Here is a 16218-nt window from a genome sequence, read left to right on the forward strand (position 1 = left end):
TGAAAGAGGCCAAAGAAATTGGATAGATAACAGCTCAATATGCCATTAACGCTCATACGCGCAAAGTAGGTAGTTGCATGTCTACTCCAAATATGCCTCTGAATTCTATACTAAACATATAAACAAAATATGTATCTAGACTAGGCCTCGGCATTATATTATAATGTTTGAAATCTAAATAAACAAGTTTAACCAAGTATGAGCTATGCAAGACTACTAATGAAAGTACTGGATTGATGTAATTAGTGGTGTAGAATGATGGAATGACATTACAATGATAAAACATATTGGAAATAGTTTTTGTGGGTAAACAGCAGCTAAGAATGCAAGAAGATGCTGAAATAATGCAAAGTTGCTAAAGATTTTATGTAAGAAAATATGTCTCGATAGATGATATTCTAGCCAAGAGATTCAATGAAGATTGATTAGAAAGTAATTTTGAACCAATGAGTTTGTTGACGAGTTAGTTTGTAGACAAGATAAGGATGGTTTGTTAAGAAGAGTTGTCTCCTTAAGAGGATGTATCTCTCCCAAAAAGGAGGCCTCTCTTTAGGAGTATAGAGAGAATTAAAAAAAAATTGGAGAGCTAAAAAGGCATTCGATACTTGTAAAGAAGTGTGCTGAAAATATAATATTATTATAGAGGTTATTAATAAGTATCAGTTGGTAAATGTTATTAGAGTGGTAATTGTTAAAAAGGTTACTTGTTGGCCAGATGTAGTGTTCTGCCACCCTTAGCATGAATCATATCCAAAGAATTTGGTAAGTTTTTTTAGTTAAATAAAATATAATTACCCAAAGGTAGCAATTAACTATGAAAGGTTGTAACGCGTGCAAAGGGCCTAACTATAAAAATTGTGACTCCCTCACATTGGAAGTTACAAAAAGGAAGAGCATTTCATTATGTGTTAATTCATTCAAGAATCCAATCGTTCATCAAAGAGAACATTGAAAAAATTATCAACTGCGGCAATATGACACTCAATTCATTCTAGGTAGATCAATCATACATTCATCCTTCAATCATCAACAATTCCTATTCAAGCCATCAATCAAATAGTTCATGCTGGCTTCAAGTCATTTGGGCAATTCACTGAAATATCAATTGCTTCAAGCCTGAGTTAAGAAATATGTCAATCTGCCTGCAATTTGTCATTATGCATCATTCAATCAACAAACATCAATCAACTGATAGATCAATCATCAATCATCAAATATCGATAACGATCAATCATCAAATATTGAATATCAATTGATTATCAATTCATCATACATTCACCAATTTGATCAAGAAGCAATCAAAATCAAATGTTAACCCATCGATCATTTGCAGAATTCACGTATATATAAACTTATCAAGTTATCATCCAACTCTTGGTTGTGTCGTTAAGAATTCATAGCAGCAAAAATTGGCAAACCAAAACTATGAGATTTTTTGAAAAAATCGAGAAAAAATCGGATTTAAAAAAAAAAAAATGTATAAAAAGAGAAACTATTTTTTTAAATAACTTAAGGGCATTTCCATAGCATAGAGATATAGATGAAGAGCACAAGGTTATACTGACAAGGGGGGCTGAATCAGTAATAGTATAACAACAAATTTCACCGATTCAAACTTTTATCATCCACAATACTATTATTCACTAAATTCCAACAATTGTGTGCATAAGAACATAATAACACAAGGTTTTACAGGGAAACCCAAGGCAAATTATTGCTTTTATATATTTCTTCTTTTACAATGTTTTGTAGGCACCAGCCCCTAACTCTATTTGTGAGCACCAACCCACTGGAAGTACCAACTCCCACTTCAGAATTTGTAAGCACCAACCCACTAGAAGCATCAACTCCCACTTCACATAAATCTGAATTTCCACCTTGACAATGTTGTTATAACAACGGATGATGGACATCTAATTTCCTTTGTTATTCTCCTCTTTCTCCTTTAGATCTGCATATACTTTCCTTCTCAATTCACATCTGCATATTCTTATATTTAATATCTGCATAAATTCCCCTTTTATATTTGCGTATATTTCTCTTTTATATCTGCATATACACATCTCTTATGTCTACAGATATTCATCTTTTACCTTGCATAAACTCTTTTCACGAGTCTGCTTCAATCTACTCTCATACCCAAAAACCTGCCTTCAATTCCTCTTTATATCCGCCTTGATGATCTTCTATTATATCATGTACAGATCTTGATTGTGTAGATCTGACATTTCTTTTATTTCTTCACTCACTGCACTCTAAAATATATTCTTTTATTTTTATCTCCACACAGCTCTCTCTTATCTCAAATGGCAATTTCTTTTTATATCTTCTTTTAATTCTAAAGATCGTACCTCTTCAAAATGAAGAAACACACTTATAAATAGATCGCATCTCTTCAGAAGATTAATTAATAAGCCTTTATTTTAATCACTGTCTTTTAGTAATCGCATCATTACTAATTGTATCCTTGCAAATGTTGACTTTTCTTTATCAATGAATGATGTGGCAATTATTCTTGCTGACCTATCCTCTTTTTACTTAGTCTGATTTTAAATTAATATCGCTTGCTATTGTTTTTGATAGACATAATACACTCCTGCAATCTTCAATTTGGCCAAGAAAGCTTGAAGCGGAACTTAAAACTCTTTCATGAATTGAGAGTCTTAATAATATTGGCTTTGACGCTATATTGATATGTTCTGTTAACTAATTTGATATAATCATTGTTGTGAACTCTACTTCGATCTGCCATCATAAGAAATTATTCCACATCGACTCTGCTCAAATCGTCGTTCTTTAACATCAACCCTTTAAGATGATATTTTATATGTCTTTAACATAGTCGCTGATATAATGGTCACATTGCGATGTCGTTAGCTGCATACCAATACTCAAGACTCCTTTATTTTAATGTTTACTTATATCTCCATCTAGTCGATTTTGTCTTCTTACATAAGATGGTCATAAATAAGATGGCCAATATTTCCAAAATATGTTCTTAACAACTGCAATAGTTTTTCTTAAAACATTCATTGTTTGTAATCAGATCCCTTCTTTTGTTAGTGGATATTGTAATTGCACCATTGACCATTAACTTTTATTTATTAAATGCTACATTACATAACTGGTTGAAAGTCTTGTTCATACAAATTGTATCATACTATCACCTCAAAACAAGCCATTCATAGTTTGTGAATTTGTTTCTATCATAACCAATGGTTGAAACCAATCTTTGCATCCTTCATAGTGCACTGAAAGATCATCTGAATCGCTGCACACAAACTGATCACTTCCTTCAACAAAGGCAAATCTCTTTTCTGTATCGAAGAGAATGAATTGAAACTACTCCTCTCTAGCGTGAACTAGTATGTTAGAGAACTTTGATAACACATGCTCAACACATCACATTATGTGTGCAAAGTAATCTCCTGCATATGTATTTCTACAGTGGTAGTACCCAGGTCCATGCATGACACCCCATTGGAACACTCCATAATGACGACTGCTATATTCACAAGTTTGCAAATCCATTTTCTCAATCTGCTCTTTGCATCTATTAACTTCATATATTGTATCAATGAAAACAATACTTTGACATCTATGATAACTCATCTTGACATCAATGACAAACAATTCCAACAATAGAGAACAAACAAAATAGAGTTTAATTCATGAATTGTAGAAAATAATTTTTTGTTGGTTATATTCATATTGCTGATTATATAGGCAAATATTCAGTTAACTTTTTAAGAGAGCAGTTCACCAAATACACCAAATAGTTGTCTCAGTCTAAGATCAGATATTAGCTAAGTCTATGAAGTGACTGAGATTAAAATTTAACAGACAGCAATCCATCTACTGTTAGGAATTTAGTAAAAGTGAGCCATTTTGAAGTGATCCAAGACTTATCAGACTTATCATTGTGATTGAGCCAAGTAGTTTTGTAGGGTTAATTCAAAATTTTAGAAAGCTTATCAAATCATATTCCACAATTGCAATGCCTTATATCATAGCAACAAAAAATGTTTGGGGTGAAATCGACAAACCAAAAGTATAAGATTTTTTGAAAAAATGGGTAAAAATTTGGATTTAAAAAATCATAAAAAATTGGAGAAAAATAGACACAAACTACCTTGTTTTCTTTCAAGTTATGAACATTTCTATAGCATAGAAATATAGAGAGCAAAAAAAATATAGTTTAACCCATGAATTGTAGAAATTAGATTTTTGTTGTTTATATTCATATTGCTGATTACATAGGCAAATATCCAGTTAACTTTTTAAAAGGGTAGTCACCAAATGGTTGTCTAAGTCTGAAATCAAAGATTAGTTAAGTCTATGAAGTAACGGAGATCAAAGTTTATCAGACAGCAATCCAGCTATTGTTAGGAATTTAATGAAAGTGGATGCCATTTTGAAGTGATCCAAGACTTTCATTGTGATTGAGGGAAGGAGTTTTCTACAGGTAGTTCAATATTTGAGAAAGCTTATCAAATCATACTCCACAATTGCAATGCTTTATTTTCCCTTATGGCAATTGGTAAGTCTTTTATATGGGGTAGAATTCAACAAAAAGCATTTGTTTGGTTTAAGTAAAAAATTAGCAAGCCACTGGTTTTGGTAATACCTAGCTTTTCCTACTATTTTAGGTGGAGACAAATGTCAATGATTATGTGTTGAAGGCTGTTTTATTACAAGTATGTGAGCTTGTTTGTTGTCATTCAAATTTATTTCATGGAGCACTTTGGATATATTGCTCACATATGAATTGTATGTCTTTGTTTGAGCAAAAAATAACTATATCAATTATATATTAAAAATCACATACCTATACCTATATCTATATATATTACATATATCTTCGGACATTTAGCGTCGTGGTAGAAAAACTCCATTGGTGAGGCAGCCACCAAGTTTCAAACCCCCACTGGACCATTGAGCTCATAGGCCTTCTGCCTTCACTAGACCATTGAGCTCGCAAGTTTGAACAAGTGAAGTGTGAGGAATGATGGCCCACCAGAAATGGCATCATGTATAATTGTGATTTTTTGCAGACTACTGTTTCTTTGGTTAAGATACCTCAGTTTGATGTGAAGACAAAAACAAATCTTAGTTCAAATTGAGCAGAGTTGTGCAACAGAAGCTAATTGCACCACAATTCTAAGGGTTGGTGGAGATCATCATAATAAAAAAGAACCCAATGAATAAAATATAGCTTAGCTCAACATGCCTACTCCCTGCTTTGCATTATTCGCAGACATTCAAATGGTACTAAAATCAACAGAATATAAGAGAGGATGTAGAGTATTGGAAGTCAAGTGCCTTGGCAAGGGTGGTGGAGACCTTAGCTCAGCAAGCCTATTAACATGGTGAAATATTAAAAACTAGAATGCATTCACAAATGTAGCATAGACCTATCTCAACAAGCCCTTTACTGACTGTCAAACATTTCAAAAACACTGAGATAACAATAAAATTACATATCATGAGCAAATGCGATAGGAGAGCATCGAAAACCAAGTAAACTTTTTAAGCGTCACTGACTTCATATTTCAGAAGCATTCAAATAACAATTAGATAAACAGAATATAAACAACTTAATTCAGTGTTGAAAACTCGATATATTGCAAAAAAAATGGCCCGTTACCAAACCCTAATATTAAAACAACAAAATTTTTGGCAATGTCAGTAAGCATTAGTGTGGCATAAACCTTGGCTGAACAATCCCATTATAGGCCGTCTATTGTTTCACACACATTAATAGTCTACTAAAATTATCCACATGTGAGATATTCAGATTGATATGGAAAATAGTGCGCATAACTAAATAATAATTATCATATTCATGATTAAAGTTTTTGTTTCCATCTGTGGAGTAACATTATCAATTACAGATATGATTCTGATTTCTCTCATATAAACATAGGAGATTTGAAATGAATAAAATATCTTTTTTACTACCATTCCCTCCTCGTTTGTTATTTACATTAATATCGTTAGATATGACATCCTAAATTGTAGTTGTAGACTTAAGACCTTTTTCTTTTAAATTCTGATCAAATCTCACCAAAAAATTTTAATTTAGGTGAATGCCCAAAAACATACACATCAATCATATTTTTCATTTTGACTCCCTCAATGCCTACTATATCATTTATTCCAATTCTTATATAAGCTTTGTTTACTTACTTTCACCTCAGTCTATAAATTGATTTAACCAACATACGACTTCACATGTGTGTAACCCAGGTTCAACTCACATAATAAAAATGTGCACCAACAATGTCACCCCCACGCCGCAAGCACAGGGCATACAGTTCCAGTACCGAACCAAAAAATGTTTAAAGAAAATTGAACGAAAGAGATAAACCTACCATTGTTCCTTGCGGCGCCGGAATTCCAAGTCCGAGACTGGCGAATCATCCTGGTCATTCTCCTCATCTTCCAGCTCTCTCCATCGATTCACCAGTGCGCGTTTTCTTGTTTCCCTCTTCGCAGCCTCCATTGTTATCTTAACTACCCTAAGAGAGTGGTATTTGTAAATTTATACCCTAGAAACGAATGCATCAGGATTCGAACCCGCGTGAACTGTGAAAACATATGCATAATTTAGAATAAAATAGGAGGAAGAGTGCTTGACTATCCTCCTTTGGAAGGTTGCACAGTAGATAGGGTTTTCCTGCCACTCTCCACTGCAATTCGTTTTTCTTTCCCCAATTTAATTGAAGCGAAAGCGCCAAAATCGAAAAAACGCTCAGCGATGGCGGGAGACAATATGATTTCTTCTCCGTTACAGGTTATTCGCCGACAATTTTTTGTTAATCGATGCAGCTTATTGCCCACTTTCTTTTCTTTTACCACTTGTCAAATACATAGGTTCCTACGAAACAATTCAAGCTTGGCTATTTACCATACTAAATGAGAAATTACTTGGCCCTTAATGTCATATTCAATTGACGTGCAATCCCACCGACTCTCCGTACAGTATGTTTTTAAAAGTAAGTTCATAAATTGGTGTCTAAAATCACTTTTTTATTAAAAAAATAAAATTGAATTGAATTGAATTGAATTGAATTGAATGTTAATGTTAAATGTTGGGACATTAGAATTGTTAAATTAAGTTGGATGATTTTTTATTTTTTTTAATTTATTAATTTGTAAAAAAAATATTAGAGTATATTTGTTATTATTATTATTATTATTATTAATATTGGTATAGGGTAATAGTTAAATTGTGGTCTTGTGGTTGTTACCACTAAGATTTAAATCTTATTAGGATATCCTTCATTTGTAATTTTATCAAAAATTGTGACTTTTTACAGATAAAATTAAAAGATTCATGCAAAATATAAATTTATGTGTTCATATATTATGTAGTAAATAGAATAGTTAAAAAGTAAAATAAAATAACTCTTTAAGTAAAATAATTAAAGTATTTTTTATGTCTTTGGACATGTAGTGTCGCAGTTAAAACAATTTGTTGGTGAAACGGCCACCAAGGTTCAAATCCATGTTGGGCCACTGTGCTCGCAAGGCCTTGTGCCTTCGCTGGGTCGTTGTGCTCGCGGATTTGCACAAGTGAAGTGTGAGGATGAGGTCCCCCATTTGTGGCCTCACTGGTTCATAGCTCCAGGTCAAAAGCGTTCACGTGGAGCCGGAGGACGTGTCGTGCTAGCGTCATCGGTCACGTTAAAAAGTTTACCAAACATAGTTTTATTTTGTTTTTGTTTTTTAAATAATGTATTTTCTATACTACTATTTTTTTGTTGAGATAACACACTACCAAACATTGAGCTACTTCCTTGATCATGTAATGTACATGGGGATATGAGAAGTGGGTTTATGGCTATATTATATCTTAATTGATATATGATTACTATTATAAAGTATGTAATAAATAGAATAATTATAAAGTAAAAAAAAAACTCTCAAGTAAATAAGATAATTAATGCATTTTCTATACTACTTAAATATATGTTTTGCATAAAAAAATTAAGGGTAAATTGTTATTGCACAGTGAAGAGTATTTCAAGCTTCTACTTGATTATGTTTCTCTTTTGTCAAGTGTTCTCGTTGAGATAAAACACCACCAAACTTTGTGCTACTTCCTTGATCTTATAATGTACATAGGGTTACAAGAAGTAGATTTATGACTACATTAACTCTCAATTGATATATTAACACTTTTATAATCTTAATTAATTGCAACATATTTATTCTTCTATGTAATTTATTTCATTATAAGTGGTATTAGAAAAGATCTTGGCATCATGAACGTATTTTTTTTTCTTTTTTCTAATTTTGGATATGGTTTTGGGAAGCACATATCTCTCTCATTTTGGGAAAATAAGTCTTGATCTTTACAAGTTTTTTCAAGGCCATGGTAAATCTAATATAGTGCAAATGTGAGGATATTTGTAAAAAAACTAAAAAAATTATCGCAAAAATTGGATTCCTACAAAATTTTCTTCTAGTGTAGCAAATCAATGACTGTTTTCTTAATTCTTGTGATGAACGCCTATCCATTCTCTAAAAATATATTGAAATTTGTTTAAAAAAACACCATTTTTTAAAACTCAATTCAATATTTCATAATTGCTTCTAAGAGAAAATAATGAAATTATTTCATTACACAAATCATTTACAATAAATGAACCTACATTCAGCTAGTAAATATTACAAGTAAGAGGTTGAAAAGAATAATTTTATTGGATAATCATTAATGAATATTCCATCATACAAAATATATATTATAAAGTACCATCCATATTGTGATGACATATCATAGAAATTTAAAAATTATTGATAATACATTTATCATTTGAAATATAAATAATATATTTGAGTAACCAAGTCTTTAACATTCTTCAACAACAACAGGGAGAGTATTCCCCAACTGCTTTACCTCCAACCACTGACTAGTGATCTCATGTGCACCTTCCATCAAGAAATGGGCGTACTCTTCACAGTGATAGCAAATAAAGGAAATTGACAAGTACATCAAGCCATTTGAGATCTAGTGTTGTGTCCAATTTTATAAAATATATGTCACTGGACTCTAAAATATCTTAGCTAAGTATGAAAACATCCAACTAGTCTCTAAATAATCAAACAATGTGTAATGTCCCAAACAAGATAATTCTCAAATAACAGCAAACTCGTAGATTCATTCCATGAGATGTTCTATCTCTCTTGCTCATGTCAATCATTAGCTTCTAATAATCTTTGTCTAATCAGCCTTACCTATTCCTCCATTTCTGAAAGCATTTCTAGACCAAGGCTAATCCTATCTTCTATCTTCTCCCAACTTATAGGAGTTTGAGAGTTACCTTTCGTATAATACCCCAACTAGTGCCACCTTGAAGGAAAATTGGTAAGAGTTATTATAAGCAAATTCTACCAGAGATAGCTAGTTTTCCCATTTGTATTGTTGATCCATATAATACATTCACAAAAGATCTTTTGAAACCTAATTTACCCTTTCAATCTGACCATCTGCCTCAGGATGTTATGTTGAACTTATATTCAATTGAGCTCCCAATGTTGCGAACAAGGTTTGTCAAAACCTCGATATCATCTGAGCATCTCTATCGGAAATGATCTTTTTCCAAAACTTCGTGCAACCTAAAAACTTCTTACACAATTTTTTAGGCTATGACATATGCTCCATCAATTAGGTTTCCAAAAACAAAGTGATCTACCTTAGTAAGTTTATCGACCATCGCCAAAATAGTGTTATTTTTGTTCCTAGACATGGGTAGTCCCTGCATAAAATCCATGATTATAACCTATCATTTCCAATTTGGAATGACATATGGATGTAAAATTCCTGGTGGGTGTTGGTGTTCTACCTTAACCCTTTGACACTCGAAAAAAACTTGTTACAAATCTTATAGCATCTCTTTTCATTCCTTTCTACAAGTATAAGGATTTAACATTGGCTACAAGTTTTTTTACTCCTAGGTGACCTAAGTATAGTGTAGAATGCACCTCCCTCCAAACTAATTTCTATAGTTTTGCTGAATCTGAAACAGACATTCAGCCTCTATACCTTAGAGGACCATCTAGTTCAAAGTAGAACCCATCATACCTCAGATCCTAAGTGTTAGCCTAAAGAGCTTCCTTAACTTATTTGTAATATTCATTCTCTCTTGACTATTGCAAGACTTGAGTTCTGAAGTCAGTGTGAATAGAAACTATAGATGAGATGTGTCTCCTTCGGCTTAGGGCCTCAACTACATGATTTTTCCTTACCCTTGTTGTAGTTAATTTCAAAATTATAGTCTGAAATTGATTTAAACATCTTCTTTTTTGGGTGTTTAAGGTGGGTTGAGAAAAGATATACTTCGGACCTTGATGGTCCGACTTGATTTCAAAGGGTTTTCCCAACAAATAATGTCACCACATCTGAAGAGTGTGCATGATCGCTGCAAGCTCGATATCATGAGGAGCATAGTTCTGCTCACATGACTTTAGTTTTCTAGATTCATGTGTAATCACTCACCGTTCTTGCATGAGTACTTGATCCAAGCCTTCTCTTGAGGCATTGATAACCACTACCAAAATGACCCTCTATGTCTAGTACTTTTAGGATAGGTGTTGATAATCTCTCTTTTAGGTGATCAAAAGCTTTCTAACACTTTTATAACCATTCAAATCTTTTCCCTTTCCCTTGAAGAGATATAATGGGGTTGGCTATCTTAAAAAAGTTCATCACGAACTTCCTATAATAACATGCTAATCCCATAAAGATTCACACTTCTTGAACATTTCTAGGGATTGACCACTCAAGAATAGCCTTAATCTTGATTGGATTCACTATTATTCCCTCGACAACAAAGATATGGCCTAGATATTGAACCTTGTTTTGGAAGAAGGTACACTTTGATAATTTCCCATGTAGCTTATGCTCTCTTAAATGTTGAAGAACTATCTGAAGATGTTGATAATGTTCCTCCTCATTCTTGGAGTATATAAGGATATCATCGAGGAACACTAAGACAAACTTGTCTAAATAGTCTCAAAAGATATTTTTCATTGGATTCAAGAATGTAGCTGGGGCATTTGTGAGACCAAAAGGTAACGTTGTAAACTCATAATGCCCATATCTTGTTGTTAAGGTTGTCTTATGGATGTTCTCATTCTTTAGCCTTAACCAATGATAACTTGACTGCAAATCAATTTTTGAAAACACTGCGGCTCTATGCATTTGATCAAACATATCATATATACATGGCAAAGGGTACTTGTTTCTTATTATTACTGTAGACGTATAAAAATGACCACTTTCCTAAGTGAATATTTAATATTTATTTTAACCTCATTCCTCTATTTAATTAAATTATGTTTAATTAAATTATTCACATTCATCTATTTGATTAAATAAGTTATTCAATTTATTTAATTAAATTCACATAGGCCTTTCATATCTATTTAATTGAATAAATCACTCTATTTAATTAAATCCCCTTTCTACCCTTTTTAATTAAATTTACATTTAATTAAATTGCTCATGGCAAATAAATAAATCTAATTTATTTAAATCCCCCACTTGCATCTATTTTGTTGAAATAAAGTAATTTATTTTAATTAAAATTACCCCCCACCCACTTGCATTCTCCTACATTTCCCACTTGCCTCTCTAACCCCCCTTCTAGATTATTCTAATCACTTCTAAATTAGCCTAACCCATCTACTAAATATTGTCACATCCCTAAGCAAAGGGAAGTCACTTCTCAAACCCTCAAAGTCTTTGGAAACCATTAAAGGCTTTATGTCTTCAACAAGTTAACCTTGAAAGTCTTCTAAACCATTAATGGTTAACTCAACCCTCTTCCATGATTAGAGACTTTATCTCTAACTCAACCCTCATCTAACCCAAGGGTCTCATCAAGCATTCATTGCTTTGACCATGGTTATCCCTTTAACCCTTGCACGAGAGTTTATCCTTTGTGTAAAAGCTTTATCCAATGGGTAATCCTAACCTAACCTTAACCCTTACCTCCTACGATAACCATGAGGTCTTCTCAAGCATTTAATGTTTCTTACATCCCCTCTCAAGCAGTCTTATGTTGACAATTGTCACCATTTCATTGGTAAGAATTGTAAACATGGATTGATAACTTTCAATCCTGACCCTTGATAAGATTATCCAATCTTGACCATCCATTGCCCTATTCTTCCTATAAATAGAGCTTTCATTCCTCCATTTCATATCCAAGTCTTTAGCATTACACTTATAGGCATTTTTACTAAGCATATCTAGTCATTTTATCAAGCATTTAGTCTCTCTTTGAATATAAATAATCTAATAAACATTTTAGAAGCATTTATATTATCACAAATAATCATATTAAGCTAGTGTATCATGTTAGGATAGTTCTTTTACTAATCCTTTCATCTTATCATCATATACATGCTAGTTTAATTTGTATTTGTTAATATCATGCACATTTAGGATTGCATTCATGTTAGATTGATTAAACATCCCTCATTCTCATGATTGTCATCCCTAAGTCACTTTGCTAAGTGATCTGAGAGAAAAGGCATTGGCTTGAGGGGTCTTGTGAGATAGAGAACAATGAAACATCCCTTAGGAAGTTGAGTTATTTCATATAACTCCATAACTTGCACCAAGAGTCCCATTGGTGTGTGGACTAGTCCTGAATTCATATTTTCCGTTTCATCGCACCACTTTTCCCACACACATTTTTGGCGCCCACCGTGGGGCATAACCCCATTTATCAAATCATTTTTGATGCAGGACTAACATTGCAGGTACGCAGAAAACATGAATTAGCGTGTTGGTACCATCCTTTAACGCATCCGGCCTGTCCTCCGGTGCATACCGCTCACTGTTTAGCGCGTTGGACCCAAAACTTAGCACATCCCGCAGTAACCTTAGCGCATAACCCTTATGTTGATTTCTGTTAAGCCTCAACGCTTTAAAGCAGCAGTTCAACGCATCCATGCAACAATGTAGCGCATCTAGATCTTCTGTTAGTGCATTGGTGCGATTTTGTAGCGCATCGGGTCTACAGATTAGCGCATAACAGACACAAAGAGAAAAACACATTTGTAACAGAGATAAAAAATTAGACTTGTAGAAGTCCACTTTGAAAACTCTTTTGGCTAACTGATGTTTTATTGCAGGTCACTAACATTTGTTTGCAGGGTTGGGAGATTTCATTTTACTAGTTTAGGCATTTTGATTAAAAAAATTGTTTCTAACTTTGTTAAGTGAGTTATTTGAAGTTTTCTTCATTTCCTTATTGGTAAAAATGAACTCATTTCCTTTTGGGTTACTTAAAAAGAACAATAAACAAAAACCTTACCTTGCTTTCATAGGGAGAGAAACACTTCATTTTGGGTTAAAAAAGAACAAGACAAACTTTATTTGTGCAAATTTTTAAAATGAACCTCACCATCCTTTGGTGTTTAAAAGGATCCACTTCATTTATTGCATAAGTTAAAGAACCTCATTTCCAAATTCTAGATAGAACAAAAGAGGGAAATCCTTCCCCTGTTGAATTTATTTTGTTGACCATGTCGAAGAATTTTCTTTGTTGACTAGGATTTCTTTACTTGGATCATAAAATCATTGATTTGAAAGTTAAAAAGAACACCATGCCTTTTTGGAGCAACATCTCCCAATAGAAGTTTGCAAATAACTGAATTGTAAGGTTAAAAAGAATCATTTTTGTGCCTTGTCTCGAAAGTGGAAGGTATATGCTCTCCCCTTAACTGGGTGACCAAAAAGCCAAACCACTCTTACGCTTTTTGTATTTCAAGCATTTAAAACCTTTAGCGGGCCTGCCCTCCCAAGTTGCTCTTAGAGTGCCATTTAAATGGTCGGTGAGAGGGGAACGACCTAAGTGGGAAACGACTTTATCGCCAAGTGTTCCAACCCACTATAATCAAAAGTGGAGGGTGACAAAAGTCCCTTCAATGGTTTTGCTCAGCGATTAGTCTTCCCCCAATATCTTTACGATACGTAAAGCCTTTGTTCCAAAGGTTGGGAAGCCTCCCGAGGGAGTTTATCACTGAAGACTGAACGAGAAGCTTGATTACGAACTTTAGAAATAGAAACCTTGAGCTGAGTCAGTATCCAAACATCCTCAATATCATAGTGCAATGGTGGGGAAGAATCTACCCCCAAGATTACTCACCATATATCTCCCAAGATAGCTACTCAATTGTGAAGCAATTCACTTTGGGTTAATTTCTGGCAAAAAGCAAAAAAAGGGGCACCCCCTAGGCGGTGACACGACTGTTTGAGCTGACGGAGTATCGAGACTAGTGGGCTATGGTATTGTTGATGACCTTTGAATAAAGAGTTTGTCTGAATTATCTTATTTGTATCCAGACCTATGAAAACATTGGGGATTTGAACACATCCTTGCAGAACATACACTCTTTGTTTAGAATTGGCAAAAATGGTTGTCTTTTTCTTGCTGTGTTTACAATTTATACTTCAGAAAATCATCCATCAAAGTTAAACAAGTGTTGAAAATTTCCAAGAAAACAAAAAACAGAACGAACAGAGTAGTTTAGCGCATAGGAGCGATATCTTAGAGCATCCAAAGCAAACTTTAGCGCATCAAAGCTGAAACTTAGCACATTCCTTCTCAAAAATAGCGCATAACAGTCTGAACATTTGGAAAACTTTTCACTAGCGCTCTTAGGCACCATATTAGCACTTTGAAGCATCATCCTAGCGCATTGGGGGCAACTGTAGCGCTTTGAGTCTAAACATTAGCGCGTATTAAGGACACATTAGCGCGTAACCCATCCAGATCGATCGAAATTCAAAACTCTGGTTTAGCGCCTAGCATAGGCAGCTTAGCGCATTGGTGGCTTTTGATAGCCCGTCTAGATCACACTTTAGCGTATCCAATCTCTGTCTTCGCGCATAGGTAAAACTTAGAAAATAGAGAACAAAACTGAGTATTTTTTAAAAAAATTATCATCAGTCTCAGATACCCTTTTGGATCCTCAGTCGACCTCACCAGGCAAAAATTGAACCAAAACATCAAAAAATATTCCAAACAATCAAACAAGTCATCCTTAGAACAACAATTGTTAGAATCCGAAAATAGCTAGAGATAACACTTTCTCCTATCAAAATCAGGTAACATCATCACATTGGTCAAAAGGTCCGCCAATTAAACAGATTCCATCAACAACAAAACATACCTATTTTAAACCTAAGTTGTCAAATCGAGTCTCCATATCAGGAAACTCTTATTCCATATCATTTGACGCACTTTGTCGTGGAGGCAAATCTAAACCTCTACTCGATAAAAGTAGGCTTAAGTTTTCAAATGAAGTATCTCAATCCAAACATCAAAGGAAACCATTGATCAATCGTGTATGACCACTCCTCATATTTTACGAAGAAAAAGTCTTCATCACAAAACTAAGTTGAAGAAACGACAACTCAGTTCTCAGAAACTTGCCAAACGGAATAGATTTCTCTACATCAATCGCCAACTCTTCAAATCACATTGTACCTTTCTCTGTCATATGCGCTTATATCTTCAAGACAAGTCAAATGAATTTGACGAAGAACCATTAAGAAGCAAAGCCTTTTGCCAAAAATCAGCATTCAGTCAACGCTTAAATCATGGAGGAAAGATCAACCCAACTTTCTTCTCGGAAGTCTGCATCACTTATAACAAATCGATTTGAACCACCAACCCCCGAACAACACAAAGAAGAGGAGTTCGCCCCCTTTGTCACATAAAGTTTCTACTAGATGCCCATTGTCACTCACTCTCAACGAAACAAGCAAAGCGAACCACAACCATAGTCCAGTATGGGTCGAAGATTATCAAATCCTTTCGAGTATCTAAATCTAGAGGAAACAAAGATTACTGAGGAGCTTATTCAAGAATGTCAAGAAAACCCCTCATTCCAAAAACTTATGGAAACTCATAGAAGCTGACAAAGAAAAATACATGCTCATGCTAACAAAGGAGTTAGGATTCCTGAAGACTTTGACACTAAAATATTTAGGACAAGGTCTTGAAATTATGCTTATCAAGAACAACAAAGAGAAGAGGAGACACGTGAACCTGAACAAAGCATACCAGAACAACATAAAATACCAGAACACACCCATACCCGAACTAGGGATAACGAAAGAGAAGAACCGTTTCCTCAACAAACAAATGCGCCCATGGTTTCTCTTACACAACAAATGCAAATGTTGCAGAG

The 16218-nt window shown here is 33.9% G+C and overlaps 1 protein-coding gene across 2 annotated transcripts in view; it reads right to left on the reverse strand.

Annotated features, from left to right (window-relative positions):
- The window catches only part of LOC131037116 (uncharacterized), a 102001-nt gene extending 95133 nt beyond the window's left edge, over positions 1-6868 (reverse strand). Inside the window, exon 1 of one of the 2 annotated variants that reach the window (XM_057969152.2) lies at positions 6375-6868. In XM_057969152.2, coding sequence (XP_057825135.2) covers positions 6375-6505 — 131 coding nt within the window. In that variant the 5' untranslated portion in view covers positions 6506-6868. The remainder of the gene's footprint in view (positions 1-6374) is intronic. The other variant, XM_057969153.2, reaches the window with a different exon arrangement.
- Positions 6869-16218: the final 9350 nt, after the last annotated feature.

The sequence above is a fragment of the Cryptomeria japonica genome, chromosome 2 (genome assembly GCF_030272615.1).
Source record: "Cryptomeria japonica chromosome 2, Sugi_1.0, whole genome shotgun sequence".
Classification (NCBI taxonomy): domain Eukaryota; kingdom Viridiplantae; phylum Streptophyta; class Pinopsida; order Cupressales; family Cupressaceae; genus Cryptomeria; species Cryptomeria japonica.